This window comes from Macaca mulatta, chromosome 11 (genome assembly GCF_049350105.2).
Source record: "Macaca mulatta isolate MMU2019108-1 chromosome 11, T2T-MMU8v2.0, whole genome shotgun sequence".
Classification (NCBI taxonomy): Eukaryota; Metazoa; Chordata; class Mammalia; order Primates; family Cercopithecidae; genus Macaca; species Macaca mulatta.
Genome location: NC_133416.1, coordinates 7700404 through 7719527, shown reverse-complemented (window position 1 = coordinate 7719527; position 19124 = coordinate 7700404). Strand labels below are relative to the sequence as shown.

The window sequence follows — 19124 nt, the reverse complement described above, 5'->3', positions numbered from 1 at the left end:
CCTAAAGGCAGTAGGTAAAGGACAGCAAGTGGCTGGGTGCGGTGGTTCGTGTCTGTAATCCCAGCACTTTGGGAGGCCAAGGTTAGGCAGATCACTTGAGCTCAGGAGTTTGAGAGGCCAGCCTGGGCAACATGACGAAACTCCCCATCTCTACAATTTAATTAAAAAAAAATAAAAGGATAACAGGTAACCAAAAAAGAAAAAGGTGGCTACAAGATTGTATGCCTTCAATTGGCAGAGACTGTGTCTTATACTTTTGTATGTATGCTTAATACAACGTACCTAGGATAGTGCCAGGCCTCATTAAACATTTGTTTTTTATTTTTTTGGAACAAAGTCTCGTTGTATCCCCCAGGCTAGAGTGCAATGGTGTGATCTCGTCTCACTGCAACCTCCACCTCCCAGGATCAAGTGATTCTCCTGCCTCAGCCTACTTGTGGGATTACAGGCGCTTGCTACCACGCCCGGCTAATTTCTGTTTTTGTTGTAGTTGTTGTTTTGAGCCAGAGTCTCACTCTGTCGCCTAGGCTGGAGTGCAGTGGCGCAATCTTGGCTCACTGCAACCTCCATCTCCTGGGTTCAAGCGATTCTCCTGCCTCAGCCTCCTGAGTAGCTGGGATTACAGACATGTGCCACCATGCCTAGCTAATTTTTGTATTTTTAGTAGAGACTGGATTTCACCTTGTTGGTCAGGCTGGTCTCGAACTCCTGACCTCGTAATCTGCCCGCCTCGGCCTCCCAAAGTGCTGGGATTACAGGCATGAGCCACCGTGCCAGGCCTTAAACATTTGTTGATTGGCTGGACAATAAAGAACTTGCTTTAGAAGGAGGAGAGGACAAAAAAAAAAAAAAAAAGGAATGGATAGGGTATCTTTAGTTAAGTTTCAGCCACAGAACCTTTACTGGGACAACTCTTGATCACATGTCAAACTGCTTTCATTTGGGGCAAGAGGATAAGGGGAAGTTGCATGGTGGAATGTGCAGAGATAGAGCATCTGGAAGATAAAAGATTTTACTAAGTATCTTCCCCAGAAACAGCAATGAAAAACAAATTTACTTTTATTCTGTCTCTGTTTTCCTCTGACTTGCCAGTCTGCCAGCTTGTATCTTAACTATCTGTCTCTGCTCCCTGTCTCTATTATTGTTTTTTCCTCTTTAATAATGATCAAGTCCAAAGAAACCTGAGAAGCCCTGTTCCTAGCACCTTTTCCTGAGTTACCAGGAACCCCCTCTTTCTCCCCCAGGGAATTATCGGGAACAAGTCTTTCTCATTGGGTCAGACTCCACACAGCACTAATATGGCTAAAAGCCAGAGTAAAGAACCAGGGAAAGCTGGAGTTTGGATGAGTCTGGTTAAAGTCCATCCTAGACAGTCCAAATGCCCTGACCCCAAAGGGGAGGGCCCTTCTCTCCAGCAGAGCCAGATTTTATGCAAGACATTTAGTATGTCAAAGGATCAGTCTCTGGCCTTGGAGGCAGGTCTCCTGGGCCCCGTTTTAGCTCCTCCCCTGGGTGATCCAGGTTAACTGAGCTCTCCACTCCTTTCTTCCCCCAAACTTTAGACCTTTGACCTAAGAAAGCAAGCAAGAAAGGTCAGTGCAGGACTGGGAGCTCTTGAGGACGCAAGAATTAGAGTAAAAGGAAAGGGAGAGTGGCATTAAACTAATAGATTTCAGAACTGTAGCCTTTCCCCAGTCCAACCCTTCACAGTTGGGTAATGGGGGAGGGCTCCAGGTCCCTCTCCAATGCCAGTTCTCAAGGGCCTCGGGTTCCAGCCTGGCCGAGGAGCGCCATCTGGCGGCCAACCCCCCAACCTGGATTCTCTGCCCCATCCGACTTTCCGAAGCCCGAACTAGATCTGGGCTGGAGAGTGTCACCTCCTCCTCTGCGTCACTCCGGGGACTCCGCCCTGCCAGGAACGCTCCTCCTCAAGCGGGGACAGGCCCAAGCGACTCCCCGGCAAGAAAACTGCCCATCCTCCCTCCAGGGTAGACTGCTTTTCCACTAGAGTCTGCTTAAAGCTCCCCCAAGGGATCCGCCCCGCCTCGTCGCCCACAGAGAGCCCGCCTCTCCCCGAGGGGCATCTGCCCCTAGTCCTCCAGTTTCCCCCGGAGGAGGGAGAGGGAACGTGCTGCACAGCGCCCCCAAGTTCAACCCCCAACTCGGTCCCTCCCGAAGAATGGATTCCTCTTCTCCTTCTCCTCCCCAGCCTTATAGGAGCCTCTTCCAGTCCACAGAACCCAAATCCAGGTTACTAATGAGTTCCCCTTCCTCGTGGCCAGGTGAACCCTCTCGACCTCAGGTTCCGCTCGCCTGAGCTTGGCCCATGGCCCCGCCGCCCCTGGGACTCGGCCCCAGCCTTCTCACCACCCACGCCAGTGGGCGGGGCTCCCACGGCCCGGCCCCGGGTGGGCGGTTCCATCGTGACGTCACTTCCGCCCGGGCCTGGCCTAGGTTCGGGCTCCGTGGGCCGAAGGGGGGGTACGGAGGTGGCAGCGGTGGGAGGAGGCGGCGTGGAAGGCCGAGGAGCTCGAGCCCGGACCAATCCCCGCGTTCTGGGCCGCGACCCTGACCCTGCAGCGCACCGGGAAGCGAAACCGGCCGGATGGGCCGCTGAGCCCGAATCGGGCACTGGTGAGGCTCAGGCAGAGCGGGCAGCGCTGAACGGGAGCGGGCCCGCGGGGCTGCAGGGTCTGGGAGCCCGGGATGCGGGCTGGGGAGACGAGAGGCTCAGGCCTACCTCTTCGGCTCACCCGGCGGGGAGGCGGGAGCTGGAGGAGCCGCAGACAGGCGCGGGGGTCTTAGTGAGGCCCGCCTGGGGGAGGCCTGGTGTAAGGAGGGGGCGGGGTGGCTGGGGTCATTAATGGGGCGGAGGACCGGCACTTGGGATTTTCGTCTAGAACGGTGGCGGCGGGGGAGGAGGGGAGAGTATGCTACCGGCCAGAGCTTTGGGAAGAGGATGGCTCTGAGTGGGGGAGGGAAAAACCGAGAGGCTTGGAAAATTTTTCCGTGGCCCTAATTGAGAGAGAGGTTTGAAGAGCCCTTACCTCCTTAGAGGGTTGTGCGGAACACTGGAGTAGGGTCTCCCTGGAGTTTAGGGGGTCAGTTACAGCGTTTGGAAAGGACAGTGCTCTAAGAGTCCCTACACTGAGTGGGTGTGCAAAACCCTGGCCACCTCCAAGTATCTGAGCTTCCACATGTTTCCAGTGTGGAGCCCCCTGGAGCTGAGATCAGGATGTTCCGCTTCATGAGGGATGTGGAGCCTGAGGATCCCATGTTCCTGATGTGAGTATTCCCTCCCCCTCAAGCTTCCCACTCCAGGTCTCTCAGCAGTTCAGGCAGACGTCGGGGTTTCCATTGCTGGGAATGGTTGGAACTGGCTGGATACCCAGCTTCTACCTAGCAGGAAGTAGGCATCGGTGCCACTGTTGCTCTGTGCGTATTTTTTGCAGGGTGGTGGAGGGATTAACAGTTTGGCGCTTCTGCCATCCATACTATGTGCTCACTCCACAGGGATCCATTTGCTATTCACCGTCAGCATATGAGCCGTATGTTGTCAGGTGGCTTTGGATATAGCCCCTTCCTCAGCATCACAGATGGCAACATGCCAGGGACCAGGCCTGCCAGCCGCAGGATGCAGCAGGTAATGGTACTACGACACACCTGAGACCCAAAGAAAGGTTGGAGGTTGGTTAGGAAAGCACTTTAGGTTTCTTGCACTACAGCCAACTGAGCAAGTGAAGTGCTCTAGGAATGGGGGAAAGGGTCAGGAAAAAGGGCTTTGTGACTCCCTTTTGAGAGGATGGAAAAAAAAAATTGAGGCCATGGGCCTCGTTTGGGATTGTATAGAGATAGGATGTGGTCTGTAATTTCTGTTCCTCATGTGTTCCTGTAGGCTGGAGCTGTCTCCCCCTTTGGGATGCTGGGAATGGTGAGTCTTCATCTCCCGTGTCCTGCCATCTCAGACACACTCTCTACCCTTAGGTATTATTCCCAAGTGTGCCTTTTAGGAATAGTTTCATGGGTAACCCCAGAATCTTCTCTTTTTATGGCATTCACAAAGCTCTGAGCCTGCTGGCTACTAGGAGCCCTGTGGGTTAAAGGTGTTATTAACTCTCGTTGGGAGGCCGAGATGGATCATCACTTGTGGTCAGGAGTTTTGAGACCAGACTGGCCGTCGTGGTGAAACCCCTTCTCTACTAAAAATACCAAAAAAGCCAGGCATGGTGGCACACACCTGTAGTCCCACCTACTCTTGAACCTAGGAAGTAGAGGTTGCAGTGAGCTGAGACTGCACCAGTGCACTCCAGCCTGGGCAACAGAGCCAGACTCCACCTCAAAAAAAGAAGAAAAGACGTTATTAACTCTTGTACTCCTAGAAGTCCATGCTCATTAGGAAGATGTAATTGTCTAGCAAAATTTGTTCTTTGGAGGGGGGAGGCGCAGTTAAAGGGCCAACTAGAGATGATTTTTTGGTAGGTTTTAACAATTTCATGCCTTATCTCTTTAGAGTTTAGGATCCATTAACTTTGGCTTGCTTCCTAAAGATGGGGGGAATATAGCAGGCAGGAGAAGGAAAATTGGATCAGAGCAGTCATAGAGATTGAGGAAGGGGTCAGCAGTTTACAGGAAGAGAAACATGAGTATTCTGGTTACGTTAATAGAGAATGAGAAAGAGAACTTGCTAGATGTGAAGAAGAGAAAGGAAGTGTGCAGCCACGTGGGTTGTGGGTTCCTAAACAGGATCCACTCTGAACACTGACTTTGCTTTCCTGACTCTGTTTTCCATCTCTCCTCCAGTCGGGTGGTTTCATGGACATGTTTGGGATGATGAATGACATGATTGGAAACATGGTGAGACTTGCCCCATACCCTTCCCCGGCCTTGCTCTCAGTGATGGCTGACAACACCTTGAATCCTCTAAGGCAAGAGGGAGACAGTATGCTAGTGAAGGGTAAAGTACTGGATACCGTAATTGAACCAGAGAGCCTTGGGACCCTGTATCTGCTGTCATGCCTGCCTGAAGCAGCCAGCAGCAGCACTCTTACGTAGCATACAATTAAGGCTCTGTCTCTTCAGATCCTTCTTGGTCGTGGTTGGACTCAGAGGAATTTGGGAGGGTAATGATGAGGCCTGATGTTTTTTCAGTTCTTGCATTTTGTGAGAAAGATACAGGCTAGAACAGGCAGCTGAAGGGTGAAATCTCTTCACCAGGGGGGATGCCTCCCCATTCAGCCCTCTCCTGCCTACCCTGTCCTCAGGAACACATGACAGCTGGAGGCAATTGCCAGACCTTCTCATCTTCCACTGTCATCTCCTACTCCAATACGGGTGATGGCGCCCCCAAGGTTTACCAAGAGACATCAGAGATGCGCTCGGCACCAGGCGGGGTGAGTGGGGGGCCCTCCTGTCCCAGAGAAGGGGGGATTGAGCGGCACCGCCAGAAACCCTGGCTGCTTTTTTCCGGATTGGGTTGTGTGTGGTGTGTTTCTCCTGAGATGGTATAGCCAGGGCTTTGGAAGGGGCGGCTGAGTGTGCCATGTTCTGCCTCATCCCAGATCCGGGAGACACGGAGGACTGTTCGGGATTCAGACAGTGGACTGGAGCAGATGTCCATCGGGCATCACATCCGGGACAGGGCCCACATCCTCCAGCGCTCCCGAAACCATCGCACGGGGGACCAGGAGGAGCGGCAGGACTATATCAACCTGGATGAGAGTGAGCCTTCCCTCCCACTTCCTGGCCGGCAGCCCCTAGCCCAGTTCCTGTGGGCTAGGAGACATCCCTAACTCATAAACACTTCTGGGCAAAGCTCTGGATCAGCCCCATATATATATATATATTTTTTTTTTTCTTTTGAGACGGAGTCTCGCTCTTGTTGCCCAGGTGCCCAGGCTGGAGTGCAGTGCCGCGATCTCAGCTCACTGCAACCTCCGCCTCCCGGGTTTAAGCGATTCTCCTGCCTCAGCCTCCCGAGTAGCTGGGACTACAGGTATGTACCGCCACGCCCAGCTAATTTCTGTATTTTTAGTAGAGACGGGGTTTCACCATGTTGGCCAGGCTGGTCTCAAACTCCTGACCTCAGGTGATCCACCTGCCTCGGCCTCCCAAAGTGCTGGGATTACAGGCGTGAGCCACCGCGCCCGGCTGTCAGCCCCATATTCTTAGGCACTCGGAGCCTCCTCCGCTCAGGGGCTGAGTCAGGTGCCGGCGGTGTCTTTGAGAGGGGCCTGCTTTGTCCCTGAAGTTCCGTATTGATAGTGTTACACTCTTCTCCACCTGGATCTGTTTCTTTCTCCCCTCTTTATCTTTTTCAAATCCGCAATTATTAAGTACTTAGTGTGCACACAGGACTATGAACCTGAACTGAAAAAGAATCCCATTCTGATTTCTTCCTCCAGTAGGCCACCTTAGGCCTACCGGTGGCTTCCCGGGATCGTGCAGAAACCAAAGAGCTAAGGGAATTGCCGCCCCACCCACCCCTGCACACACACTCAGCCTTCGCCGCTTTGGCCGGAGAAGCTGTGACTCGCTCGCACATCGGCCTCCAGGAGCCAGGCCGCACACAGGCCTCATGTGGACTCCGTCCCCTCCAGGTGAGGCCGCAGCGTTTGACGACGAGTGGCGGCGGGAGACGTCCCGATTCCGGCAGCAGCGCCCCCTGGAGTTTCGGCGGCTTGAGTCCTCAGGGGCGGGGGGACGAAGGGCGGAGGGGCCTCCCCGCTTGGCCATCCAGGGACCTGAGGACTCCCCTTCCCGACAGTCCCGCCGCTATGACTGGTGAGGGCCCCGGGCCCTCAGCCTCTCTTGTAAGTATCAGGGGTAAGGAGGGCGGGGTGCACCTGCGGATGGTCCTCGGCCGCGAGGCAGGCGCAGTCCAGGCTCCCGCAGGAGCTGCCTTTGATAGTGCGAGTTGGTGTGGAAAGAGAACAATGTTCTCACTGACATAGGCGATTAAACCCCAACTCCTGGCTCTTAACATAAGTTTTTTCTTCCTTTTGATTTGTGCTCCTCTCTTTTCCCCTCCAGGTACAGGCTGAGAGGCTGAGAAATCATCCCCTGAATAACTTTTTCCTCTCTGATTCCCATCCCCAATTTAATATTAAATTAACAGGCAAGCCGGCCCCCACCTCTCCCTGGGGGTCTCAGGGAGAACCTTTCCCTACTTTTTCCTTCTTTAATCCCCTTACCATGATGACTTCGCCTCTGCATCTACTAACTTGATTTTTCATTCTGCTGCTCCATCTTCAAACCCCCTCACCTTTCCCATTCTACTCCTGCCATGCATTGAAGGGTCTTTTGGGGTGAGCTCTGGGTTTAGGGGCCTCCTCCATCCCTCAGCTACCCTGGATCTTTGCCCACCTCTTCCTCAGAGCCCCCACTGAGGGGCCGTAGCCCTGTCTAGGGCTGTGGAAGGAGCAGACTGGTTCCCAACTCTTTCTCCCTACTCCTGCCCACACACATCACCAGAATCTTCCCTAAACCCTTCCCTGCCTTTATTTTTTGATTTGTGCAACTTGTAACTAGGTGTTTATGGAATAAAGGAGAATAGAAAAAAGACCAAATGGGATTCTGGCTGTACTTTTGATCTTTTCCTGTTCAGTTCAACCCTCCTGTCTCCTCTGAAGTTATCTTCTCACTTTTCCTCATCTCCACGTGTAGCTTTCGTACCTCAGAGTTCAAGCCCACATCTCCTTGGTGCGGAGAGACCATCAGCACTGGCAGGTGCAGGCCATCAGCACTTGGCTGGGCTAGGCTGGGGCGTGAGAACATGAGCACGTGCCTCGCTGGCTCTCCCCTCACATTCTGCTGTCACTTTTCTCTTCAGGGATGCATTGGGCATCTCTCATGGGTGCCTGCAGAACTTGCTGCCCCTTGCTCCTTAGGCAGAGTTTCTTTCCTGCACTCTGGGTGGAAACACTTCAGATAACCCTGCACAGGCCTTCAGAGGGGAGGAACTCTGGTCTGCAGCGTTCCACAAACCCTCCACCCACAGTAGTTGAGAATTTGAGCCCAGGGAAGAAGACTAGAGAAGAAAACTTAACCTGGAACCTGAGCATGACTGGAAGGGCATGAGGAGCTCAAATTTCTCAAGACGTTCACTCTTGCTTTGCCCAGCCAAATGGGTCACTCTTTTCCTCTTGGGAACTTACTTAATGATGACAAATGTGTAGGAGAGTCTGATAATGGTTTCCTCTTTATCAAAGTCTTGAGTTCTTTTCAGTTGGGGACATAAAGACACCTAAGGCTCTGGGTCCTCTCAGGGAAGGGAGAATCTTGCCCTGTGTCTCATGGACGAGTAGATTCAAGAGGATAAGGAGCGGCTGAGTGCAGTGGCTCACACCTATAATCCTCGTACTTTGGGAGGCCGAGACGGGCGGATCGGGAGGTCAGGAGATCGAGACCATCCTGGCGAACATGGTGAAACCCTGTCTGTACTAAAAATACAAAAAAATTAGCCGGGCGAGGTGGCGGCGCTTGTAGTCCCAGCTACTTGGGAGGCTGAGGCAGGAGAATGGCGTGAACCCGGGAGGCGGAGCTTGCAGTGAGCCGTGATTGCACCACTGCACTCCAGCCTGGGCGACAGAGCGAGACTCCATCTCAAAAAAAAAAAAAAAAAAGGATGAGGATTTGTCCAGTGACTCAACAAGCAGAGAGATAGAGATGAAGTTGAGCTCGGCCAGGCGCGGTGGCTCAAGTCTGTAATACCTGCACTTTGGGAGGCCGAGACGGGCGGATCACGAGGCCAGGAGATTGAGACCATCCTGGCTAACACGGTGAAACCCCATCTCTACTAAAAAATACAAAAAAACTAGCCGGGCGCGGTGGCAGGCGCCTGTAGTCCCGGCTACTCGGGAGGCTGAGGCGGGAGAATGGCATAAACCCGGGAGGCGGAGCTTGCAGTGAGCTGAGATCTGGCCACTGCACTCCAGCTTGAGTGACAGAGAGAGACTCCGTCTCAAAAAAAAAAAAAAAAAAGGAAAAAAAAAGTTGAGCTCAACAACCAGGCACTGGTGTCCTAGTCCAGTGCAGTTACTAAATCCCATTAAGTAGGCTGGTGAAGATGCACGACCAGGTCAAGGGAACCCAGTGGTGAAAGAATCCAGGAATCCCAGAAGTCAAACAGGTGTGGATTATTCACCAGCTGGGCTCTGAACTGTGGATGATGGAACTCAGCAGCCATGGTCCTCATCTTTCTTTCTTTTTTTTTTTTTTGAGATGGAGTATTGCTCTGTCACCCAGGCAGTGGCGTGATGTCAGCTCACTGCAGCCTCTGCCTCCCCAGTTCAAGAGATTCTCCTGCCTCAGCTTCCTGAGTAGCTGAGACTACAGGTGTGCGCCACCACGCCCAGCTAATTTTAGTGTTTTTAGTAGAGACAGGGTTTCACCATGTTGGCCAGGCTGGTCTTGAACTCCTAGACTCAAGTGATCCACCTGCCTCGGCCTCCCAAAGTGCTGGGATTACAGGTATGAGCTGTTGTGCCTGGCTTCATAGCTCTCATCTTTAAGTGTAATCTTGCCCTGTGCAGATAAGCACACGACTGTTTCCTCTGAGAAAGGAGTTTTCTTCACTCGCCTGAGAAGGCAGCAAGGTAACCTGGAATTGAAGGAGCCTCAGTCCTTAGCTCTGCCACTAACAGCCTTGTGGTCTTGGGCAGGTCACTCACCTCCCTGGACCTGAGTTATGTGGGGCCCTTCTAGCCACAAAATATCAGGCCCAGCCTCTCAACCCCGATTTCAGTTCCAGTGCTGCATGCGCAGGTGTAGTCCTGAGTGTGACTGGAGCAGGGTAAGGCTGCCCTGACCTCAGTCCAGGTGAGTCAGTCCAGTGTTTTGAGGGATTCCCCTGTTCAGGTCCCAGCCTTTAGGCATGTGAACTGATTTGTACCCCTGCTCCCTGCTGTAGGGTTTGGACCACCCTTCACCCCAGCCCTTACTCCTAGGGCCTGTGACTAGTTCTCAGCAGGAATATGTTGTGGGAAATGAGGTGTGTGTTAGCATCAGTAGAGTGAGATGCTCAAGAACCAGCCCCCAGTGGGGCGCGGTGGCTCATGCCTGTAATCGCACTTTGGGAGGCCGAGGTGGGCGGATCACGAGGTCAGCATATCGAGACCATCCTGGCTAACACGGTGAAACCCCGTTTCCACTAAAAATACAAAAAATTAGCCAGGCGTGGTGGTGGGCTCCTGTAGTCCCAGCTACTTGGGAGGCTGAGGCAGGAGAATGGTGTGAACCCGGGAGGCGGAGCTTGCAGTGAGCCGAGATCACGCCACTGCACTCCAGCCTGGGCGAAAGAGCAAGACTCCATCTCAAAAAAAAAAAAAGAACGAGCCCCCTAGCACATCCTGACCTGTCTGCCACTGGGGTAAGGGCCACGGAACAGGAAGAGGAAAGGAACTTTTCCGAGGGACACAGATATTCTACTTCCGGTCAGCTCTCCATCTGGGCCCAGCCTCACACAGCAGCCACCCCTCAGCCACCGGCCCAGCGAATATCCAGAGGACATGGGCAAATGACTCAGGTTATTTTCTCCACCCCAGAACATTACAGGTTGGAAGAGGCTGATACTAGGTGTGTGACTAAGCAGAATAACACAGAGGAGGGAAACAGGCTGCAGACGCACAAGCAAGACCTGGCCCCACCACTCAGCCACACTGTGGGAAAGACTCTTCCTCTCTCGTAACGTCAGTTCCCCACTTTGTCAAATGGACCTTTCTAGGCACTGGTGACTGTGGATTCATACCTCAGAACTGAGACCCGAGTGAGTGCAGAGAGCGTCTGACACGCGCATGGGATACAAATGACCGTTCCACGCTAGTATGTCTCCCTGGTCACTCTCTCCCTGCCTTGCTCCTTCAGGGTTCTCTGGTGGTCCCTCATCCCCCACTCCATCCTCAGGACCCCTAAAATACTTCCAGACACAACCTGGATCTCATCCTACTGGCCTTGAACAGCCCCCAGCCGTTCACCCTCCCAGCTCCTGGCTATCATCTCTCACTCCCTCCAGACCTCAAAGTAGAAACAAATGTCTGAGGCCACTCTCCCCCTGCCCTGTTTGTGGTTTGGGGTTTTTTCCCCATTCTATTGTAATGGCTTCAGGCCCTAGTAATAATACCCTTTTTCCTACACCCCCTATCCCATGTCCAAGTTATCTAAACAGGTGACCCAGAGAACCAGGAACTGGCCCACAGGACCCAGAAGTCTGGTCTTGCCACCTGCATATTCCAAGTCCATTTAACTCACATACCTTCCTGCCTTTATGTTCCCAATCCTGGGACTGTCATTCCAGGGGCTGAGGGAACAGCAGGGCTCAAAGATGCCTTCTCTCAGCCCATTCCAGTTGGGCTAGGGGCAAGAAGAAAGCAGTCTCAACCTCTGTCGCTCGTAGACACCACTGGAGTCTTAGGAGAGGCAGGAGACAGGTAGTGCTGCACCAGGACGGGGAGATAAAGATGGGACAGCGAGGCATGGGAGGCACTGGGAGGCGAAATAAATCACTGAGGAGCTGGGGCATGGGGAGATGTTGGTAGCTGGCTCTCATAAGGAGCCTCTGTCCAGCCTCATCCCTCGGGAGAGCCTGTGTTGGGGGCACAGAGCTAACATAGCCTGAGGGAGAGGGGCCTGGGACGCTGAAGCCTGACAGAGCTACTACAGAGGGGGCCCTGAAACCCCCCAGTGTAGAGCAGTGTAGAGTGTGCTCATGACTCTTAGCCCTCTTAGCCTCCGTGTCTGCTTTTTTTTTTTTTTTTTTTTTGAGACGGAGTCTCCCTCTGTGCCCAGGCTGGAGTGCAGTGGCGCGATCTCGGCTCACTGCAAGCTCTGCCTCCCAGGTTCACGCCATTCTCCTGCCTCAGCCTCCCGAGTAGCTGTGACTACAGGCGCCCGCCACCACGCCCTGCTAATTTTTTTTTTTTTTTTTTTTGTATTTTTAGCAGAGACAGGGTTTCACCGTGTTAGCCAGGATAGTCTCAATCTCCTGACCTCGTGATCCGCCCACCTCGGCCTCCCAAAGTGCTGGGATTACAGGCATGAGCCACCACGCCCACCCTTTTTTTGTTTTGTTTTGTTTTGTTTTGTTTTGTTTTGTTTTGTTTTTAACGGAGTCTCGCTCTGTCACCCAGGCTGGAGTGCAATAGCACTCTCGGCTCACTGCAACCTCTGCCTCCCAGGTTCAAGCGATTCTCCTGCCTCAGCCTCCAGGTAGCTGGGATTACAGGCATCTGCCATTACGGTCCGCTAATTTTTTAATTTTTAGTGGAGAGGGAGTTTCACCATGTTGGCCAGGCTGGTCTTGAACTCTTGACCTCAGGTGATCTGCCTGCCTGTGCCTCCCAAAGTGCTGGGACTACAGGCGTGAGCCACTGCACCCAGCCCATGTCTGCTCTTAAACGGTAGCTCTTGGCAGACCAGGAGAAGCAGAAAGTGCTTCCCTGCCTGGGCTCAGGGCCCTCTGGACTGTCCCTGAGACGAGACAAACTGGGTTAGCATTCAGCCTTTCTCTGCCCCTTGAGATTCTCTTCTTCCTCCCTAAAGCCCTTATCTTTTGGGTGGGAATAGGGTGCTGCTCCTGGTTTATCCCAGCATCACCCCCTCCTTTTCATCTGTCACCTGCCACCTGGAGAGTTTGACATTTCTGGAACATCATCTTGAAGATGTCAGTGTTCTCCGGCCAGGAGGCCAACCAAGCATCTGAGGGGTCTGAGACATATGGGCCCAAGAAGCTGGAGGATGGGAGAGAGGGGGGACTTGAAAGAGCTGTCCAGGTGGGACTGAGTCTCTAAAGAGCAGAAATACCGGCTGGGCGCGGTGGCTCACGCCTATAATCCCAGCACTTTGGGAGGCTGAGGCAGGCAGATCACGAGGTCAGGAGATCGAGAACATCCTGGCTAATATGGTGAAACCCCGTCTCTACTAAAAATACAAAAAAAAAAAAAGTAGCCAGGCATGGTGGCAGGCGCCTGTAGTCCCAGCTACTCAGGAGCCTGAGGCAGGAGAATGGCGTGAACCAGGGAGGCGGAGTTTGCAGTAAGTGAAGATCGCACCACTGCACTCCAGCCTGGGCAATAGAGGGAGACTCCCTCTCAAAAAAAAAAAAAAAAAGAAAGAAAAAGAGCAGAAATACCTTGGGAAAAGCCAAGATGACACTGAGGTGGTGTATTAGTCCGTTTTCACACTGTTGATAAAGACATACCCGAGACTGAGTAAATTATAAAGAAAAAAGAGGTTTAATGGAATCACAGCGTGGCTGGGGAGGCCTCACAATCATGTTGGAAGGCAAAAGGCACATCTTACATGGCAGCAGGCAAAAGAGAGAATGAGAACAAAGCAAAAGGGGTTTCCCCTTATAAAGCCATCAGATCTTGTGAGATTTATTCACTACCACGAGAACGGTACGGGAGAAACCACCCCTATGATTAATTATCTCCCACCGGGTCCCTCCCACAATATGTGGGAATTATAGGAGCTACATTTCAAGATGAGATTTGGGTGGGGACACAGCCAAACCATATCAGATGAGAAATGCTTTGGTGAAAGTAAACAAAGTTGTGTTCCTAGAACACCACTGGTGACTCCAGATAAAGATGTTATGTATTTGAGGTGGGGGAATTCACAATTCACAAGGAATATGGCAGGGAAGGACAGAAGCCGATTCCCAACATAGATGAATCTCAATTTCAGACAGCCCAAATATAATATAAATGACAATTTCGACTTAAAAGAGACTTTAGATATCGTCTGCTCTGGAAATTCCCAAATATGGCAGTAGGTCTGCTTTCAGAAACACTAAAGCAGAATGTCAGGGTTGGAGATTATTTGGATGGCCCTTAGCAGTAATTCCAGATATCATCAAAACCACCGTTTCCATTTTCTTCTGAAGAAACGGAGAAGTGACTTGTTCAGCATCATACAGCTATCTGATTGCAGCACAGCGAGAGCCAGGACTCAAAACCTAGATTGACAGAAATGATACTAATATGTATGGAATGATTCACCGTAGAAGTCCTTTAAATAGAACGTTTCGGCCGGGCGCGGTGGCTCAAGCCTGTAATCCCAGCACTTTGGGAGGCCGAGGCGGGTGGATCACGAGGTCAGGAGATCGAGACCATCCTGGCTAACATGGTGAAACCCCGTCTCTACTAAAAATACAAAAAACTAGCCGGGCGTGGTGGCGGGCGCCTATAGTCCCAGCTACTCGGAGGCTGAGGCAGGAGAATGGTGTGAACCTGGGAGGCGGAGCTTGCAGTGAGCCGAGATCGCACCACTGCACTCCAGCCTGGGTGACACAGCGAGACTCCATCTCAAAAAAAAATAAAAATTAAAAAATAAATAAATAAATAAATTGAACGTTTCCTGCAGGGCGTGGCAGCTCACGCCTGAAATCCTAAACACTTTGGGAAGCCGAGGTGGGAGGACTGCTTGAGCCCAGGAGTTCGAGACTAGCCTGGGCAACATGGCAAAATCCCATATTTACAAAAACAAAAACAAAGCTGGGCGTGGTGGCTCACACCTGTAATCGCAGCATTTTGGGAGGCTGAGGCAGGTGGATCACCTGAGGTCAGCAGTTCAAGACCAGCCTGGCCAATATGGTGAAAGCCTATCTCTACTAAAAATACAAAAAATTAACTGGGTGTGGTGGCATGCACCTGTAGTCCCAGCTACTCAGGAGGCTGAGGCAGAAGAATCGCTAGGTGGAGATTGCAGTGAGCCAAGATCATGCCACTGCACTCCAGCCTGGGCGACAGAGTGAGATTCCTTCTCAAAAACAAAAATAAAAAATTAGCTGGGCATGGTGGTGCGTGCCTGTAGCCCAACTACTTGGGAGGCTGAGGTGGGAGGATCACCTGAGCCAGGGTGGCAGAGGTTACTTCAACCCAGGTAACATAGCAAGACCTTGTCTCCAAAAAAAGAAAGTTTTTTTGTACAAATTTTTACATAAAAAATTACCCAGCCAGGCAAGGTTGCTCACACCTGTAATCCCAGCACTCTGGAAGGCTGAGGTGGGTGGATCACGAGGTCAGGAGATCAAGACCATCCTAACCAACGTGGAGAAACCCCGTCTCTACTAAAAATACAAAAATTAGCTGGGTTTGGTGGTGCACGCCTGTAGTCCCAGCTACTTGGGAGGCTGAGGCAGGAGAATCGCTTGAACCAGGGAGGCAGAGGTTGCAGTGAGCCGAGACTGCACCACTGCACTCCAGCCTGGTGACAGAGCAAGACTCCGTCTCATAAAAATAAATAAATGAATTAATTAAATAAAATTACCCAAGTGTGCTGATAACCCTGTATGTTTTTCTAACCTTTTAAAAAAAACTATGGCAAAATTGCTTCATGTGTGTATGTGTGTATGTTCTGTGAGTTTTAACTCACATGTACAGATTTGTGTAACCACCACCACAATCAGGATTAGAACAGTTCCATCACCCCTCAAAGCCCTCCCTGTAGCTCCTGTAGGTACACCCTTCCTCTACCCCAACTCCTGGCAACTAATGATTTGTTTTCCATTGCTATAGTTTCACCTTTTCCAGAATGTCACATAAGGAAATCACATACTAGGTAACATTTTGAAGGTGCCGCCCAGACTGAAGTGCAGTGGCACAATCTCGGCTCACTGCAAGCTCCACTTCCTGGATTCACGCCATTCTCCTGCCTTAGCCTCTCAAGTAGCTGGGATTACAGGCGCCCACCACCACGCCCGGCTAATTTTTGTATTTTTAGTAGAGACGGGGTTTTACCATGTTGGTCAGACTGGTCTTGAACTCCTGACCTCAGGTGATATGCCCACCTCAGTCTCCCAAAGTGCTGTGATTATAAGCATCAGCCACTGTGCCTGGCCAAAGGTGGCTCTTTCACTCATCATAATGCCTTTGAGACTCACTCATGTTGTGTGTGTGTTAATAGTTCCTCAGTATTCCATTGTGTGTTTATTGTTTATTCACTCACCCATTTAGGCCATTTAGGGCCGGGCGGGGTGGCTCACGCCTGTGATCCCAGCACTTTGGGAGGCTGAGGTAGGCGGATCACGAGGTCAGGAGATCAAGACCATCCTGGCTAACACGGTGAAACCCCGTCTCTACTAAAAATACAAAAAACTAGGAAGGCATGGTGGTGGGCACCTGTAGTCCCAGCTACTCGGGAGGCTGAGGCAGGAGAATAGCATGAACCCGGGAGGCGGAGCTTGCAGTGAGCCGAGATTGCACCACTGTACTCCAGCCTGGGTGACAGAGCAAGACTCTGTCACAAAAAAAAAAAAAAAAAAGAATATTTGGGGTCATTTACAATTTTTGGAACTATGAACAGAACTGCTGTAAACACTTACATATGGGGCATTTGTGTGAATATAAGTTTTCTTTTATTTCTTTGAGACAGGGTCTCACTGTGTTGACCAGTCTGGAGTGCCGTGGTGCCATCATGGCTCACTGCAGCTTCAACCTCCCGGGCTCAAGTGGTCTTCTCACCTCAGTCTCCTGAGTGGGACTACAGGCGAGCACCACCACACTGGGCTAATTTTTGTATTTTTTGTAGAGATGGGGGTCTTGCCATGTTGCCCAGGCTGGTCTCCAACTCCTGGGCTCAAGCGATCTGCCCACCTTGGCCTCCCGAAGTACTGGGATTACAAGCCTAAGTCACTGTGCCCAGCCAGTTTTTGTTTCTTTAGGAATGAAATGAAGTGGGATTGCTGGATCATATAGTAGCTGTAAGGTTAAGTCTATAAGAAAATAGCAAAGTGTTTTCCACAGTGGCTGTACCATTTTGCATTCCCACCAGTAATTGTAAGAGTTACAGTTACTTCACATTCTTGCCAGCAGTTACTGTTGTCAGTTTTTGTTTTATTTTAGCTGTTCTAATAGGTGCATAGGTATTCTATTCATTCTACTAGATATTTCATTGTAGTTTTAATTTGAATTTGCTTAACGGTTAATGATTTGAGCATCTAATCATGAGCATGTCTTCATGTGCTTATTTGCCATCATAATAGCCTCTTCTATAAAGTGTCTAAGTCTTTTTGCCCTTTTTTTTTTCCTTTTTTTTTTTTGAGATGGAGTTTCACTCTTGTAGCCCAGGCTGGAATGCAATGGCATGATCTTGGCTAACTGCAACCTCTGCCTCCCGCGCTCAAGCGATTCTCCTGCCTCAGCCTCCCGAATAGCTGGGATTACAGGCGCCGGCTGTAATTATTGATTATTAGCCACCATGCCCGGCTAATTTTTTGTATTTTTAGTAGAGACGGGGTTTCACCATGTTCGCCAGGCTGGTCTCGATCTCCTCACCTCAGGTGATCCACCTGCCTCAGCCTCCCAAAGTGGTGGGTTTACAAGCGTGAGCCACTGCACCTGGCCGTCTTTTGCCCATTTTTAATTGAATTGAATTGAATTTATTTTGAGACAGAGTCTCAGGCTGGAATGCAGTGACACGATCTTGGCTCACTGCAACCTCCACCTCCAGGGTTCAAGCAATTCTCCTGCCTCAGCCTCCTAAGTAGCTGGGATTACAGACGTCCACCACCACACCCGGCTAATTTTTGTATTTTCAGTTGAGAGAGGGTTTCATCATGTTTGCCAGGTTGGTCTCAAACTCCTGACCTCAGGTGATCTGTCCGCCTGGGCCTCCCAAAGTGCTGGGATTACAGGCGTGAGTCACTGTGCCCAGCACCCCATTTTAAAAAATTAGGTTGTTTTCTTACTGAGTTTTCAGAGTTCTTAATGTATTCTGGCTAGAAGTCTTTTATTAGGTAGATTCGCAAATGTTTTCTCACATTCTGTAGCTTGTCCTTTGTTCCTTCTAATGCTGTCTTCCTCAGAGCAAAAGTTTTGAATTTTGATGACGTGGAACTTACCATTTTTTTCTTTTATGAGTCATGCTTTTGATGTTAAATCTAAGAACTTCTTGCCTAACTCCAGGTAACTAAGATTTTCTCATATGTTATCTTCTAAAAGTTTTATAGTTGTACATTTTATATTTACATCTACCTCTTTTTTCTTTGGCGAGTTTTGGTAACTTGTGGCTTTCAAGATTTCTTAGTCTGTTTTGTGCTGCTATTAATAGAATGCCTGAGACTGGATAACTTAAAACAAACAAAACAAAAAAACCAGAAATTTATTTCCCAGAGTTCTGGAGGCTGGGAAGTCCAAGACCAAGGGATCAACAGGTTTGGTGTCTGGTTAAGGACCTGGTCTCCACTCCCAATACGGCACCTTGAGCACTGCATCCTCCAGAGGGAATACTGTTCTTCATATGGCAGAAGAGCAGAATACAGTGTACCCATTTCTGAATGCTCTTTTTTAGCGTCATTAATCCCTTAATCCATGAAGGCGCCACCTTCGTGACCTAATGCCTCCCATTAAGCCGCACCTCCCAACACTGTTTGCACTGGGGACTAAGTTCAACATGAATTTTTGAGGGGACAACAATATTCACACCATATCACAGGAATTGGTACATTTCATCTAAGTTGTTGAATTTATGTTCGTAAATGTGTTTATAGTATTCACTATTCACCTTTGGGGTCTGTGGTGATATCTCCTCCTCTATTCCTAATCTTAGTTAACTTGTACTTTCTCTCTCTTTCTCTCTTTCTTTTCTCTCCCTCTCTTTCTTCTTCCTCTCTCTCTTTTCTGTTAGTATGGCTAGAAGTTTAGCAATTTTATTGATCATTTCAAAAAAAATCAACTTCTGGTTTCATTTATGGTGTTTTTGTTTGTTTGTTTGTTTGTTTTTGAGACAGAGTTTCATTTTTGTTGCCCAAGCTGGAGTACAGTGATCTTGGCTCACTGCAACCTCCTCCTCCCGGGTCCAAGCGATTCTCCTGCCTCAGCCTCCCAAGTAGCTGGGATTACAGGCACACACCACCATGCCCAGCAAAGTTTTTATATTTTTAGTAGAAACAGGGTTTCATCATGTTAGCCAGGCTGGTCTTGAACTCCTGACCTCAGGTGATCTGCCCACCTCAGCCCCCCAAAGCACTAGGATTATAGGTGTAAGCCACCACGCCTGGCTCATTTATGTTTTTATTTTTCTGTTTTCAATTTCATTAATATCTGTTATCTTTTTTTTTCTTCTGCTTGCTTTGGGTTTAATTTTGCTCTTCTTTGTCTTCTTTCTCAATACAGAAGTATAGATTGTTG

At 50.4% G+C, this 19124-nt stretch overlaps 1 protein-coding gene across 2 annotated transcripts; it reads left to right on the top strand.

Moving 5' to 3' along the window:
• Nucleotides 1–2625: 2625 nt before the first annotated feature.
• On the top strand, nucleotides 2626–7480 carry MLF2 (myeloid leukemia factor 2). Of its 2 annotated transcripts, none has more exon segments than NM_001266330.1 (9): nucleotides 2626–2634; nucleotides 3208–3285; nucleotides 3514–3643; nucleotides 3896–3931; nucleotides 4801–4854; nucleotides 5262–5390; nucleotides 5559–5718; nucleotides 6597–6809; nucleotides 7030–7419. In NM_001266330.1, coding segments are annotated over 7 exon segments (747 nt in total). In that variant the 5' UTR covers nucleotides 2626–2634; nucleotides 3208–3235; the 3' UTR covers nucleotides 6785–6809; nucleotides 7030–7419.
• Nucleotides 7481–19124: the final 11644 nt, after the last annotated feature.

Excerpts from the sequence above, each read along its gene's own strand:
- MLF2 (XM_077952939.1), top strand. The coding sequence starts at position 3,236 with ATGTTCCGCTTCATGAGGGATGTGGAGCCTGAGGATCCCATGTTCCTG. Across the intron at positions 3,286-3,513 it reads GAGGATCCCATGTTCCTGAT|GGATCCATTTGCTATTCACC; the intron begins GTGAGTATTCCC and ends CTCACTCCACAG. Across the intron at positions 5,391-5,558 it reads TGCGCTCGGCACCAGGCGGG|ATCCGGGAGACACGGAGGAC; the intron begins GTGAGTGGGGGG and ends GCCTCATCCCAG.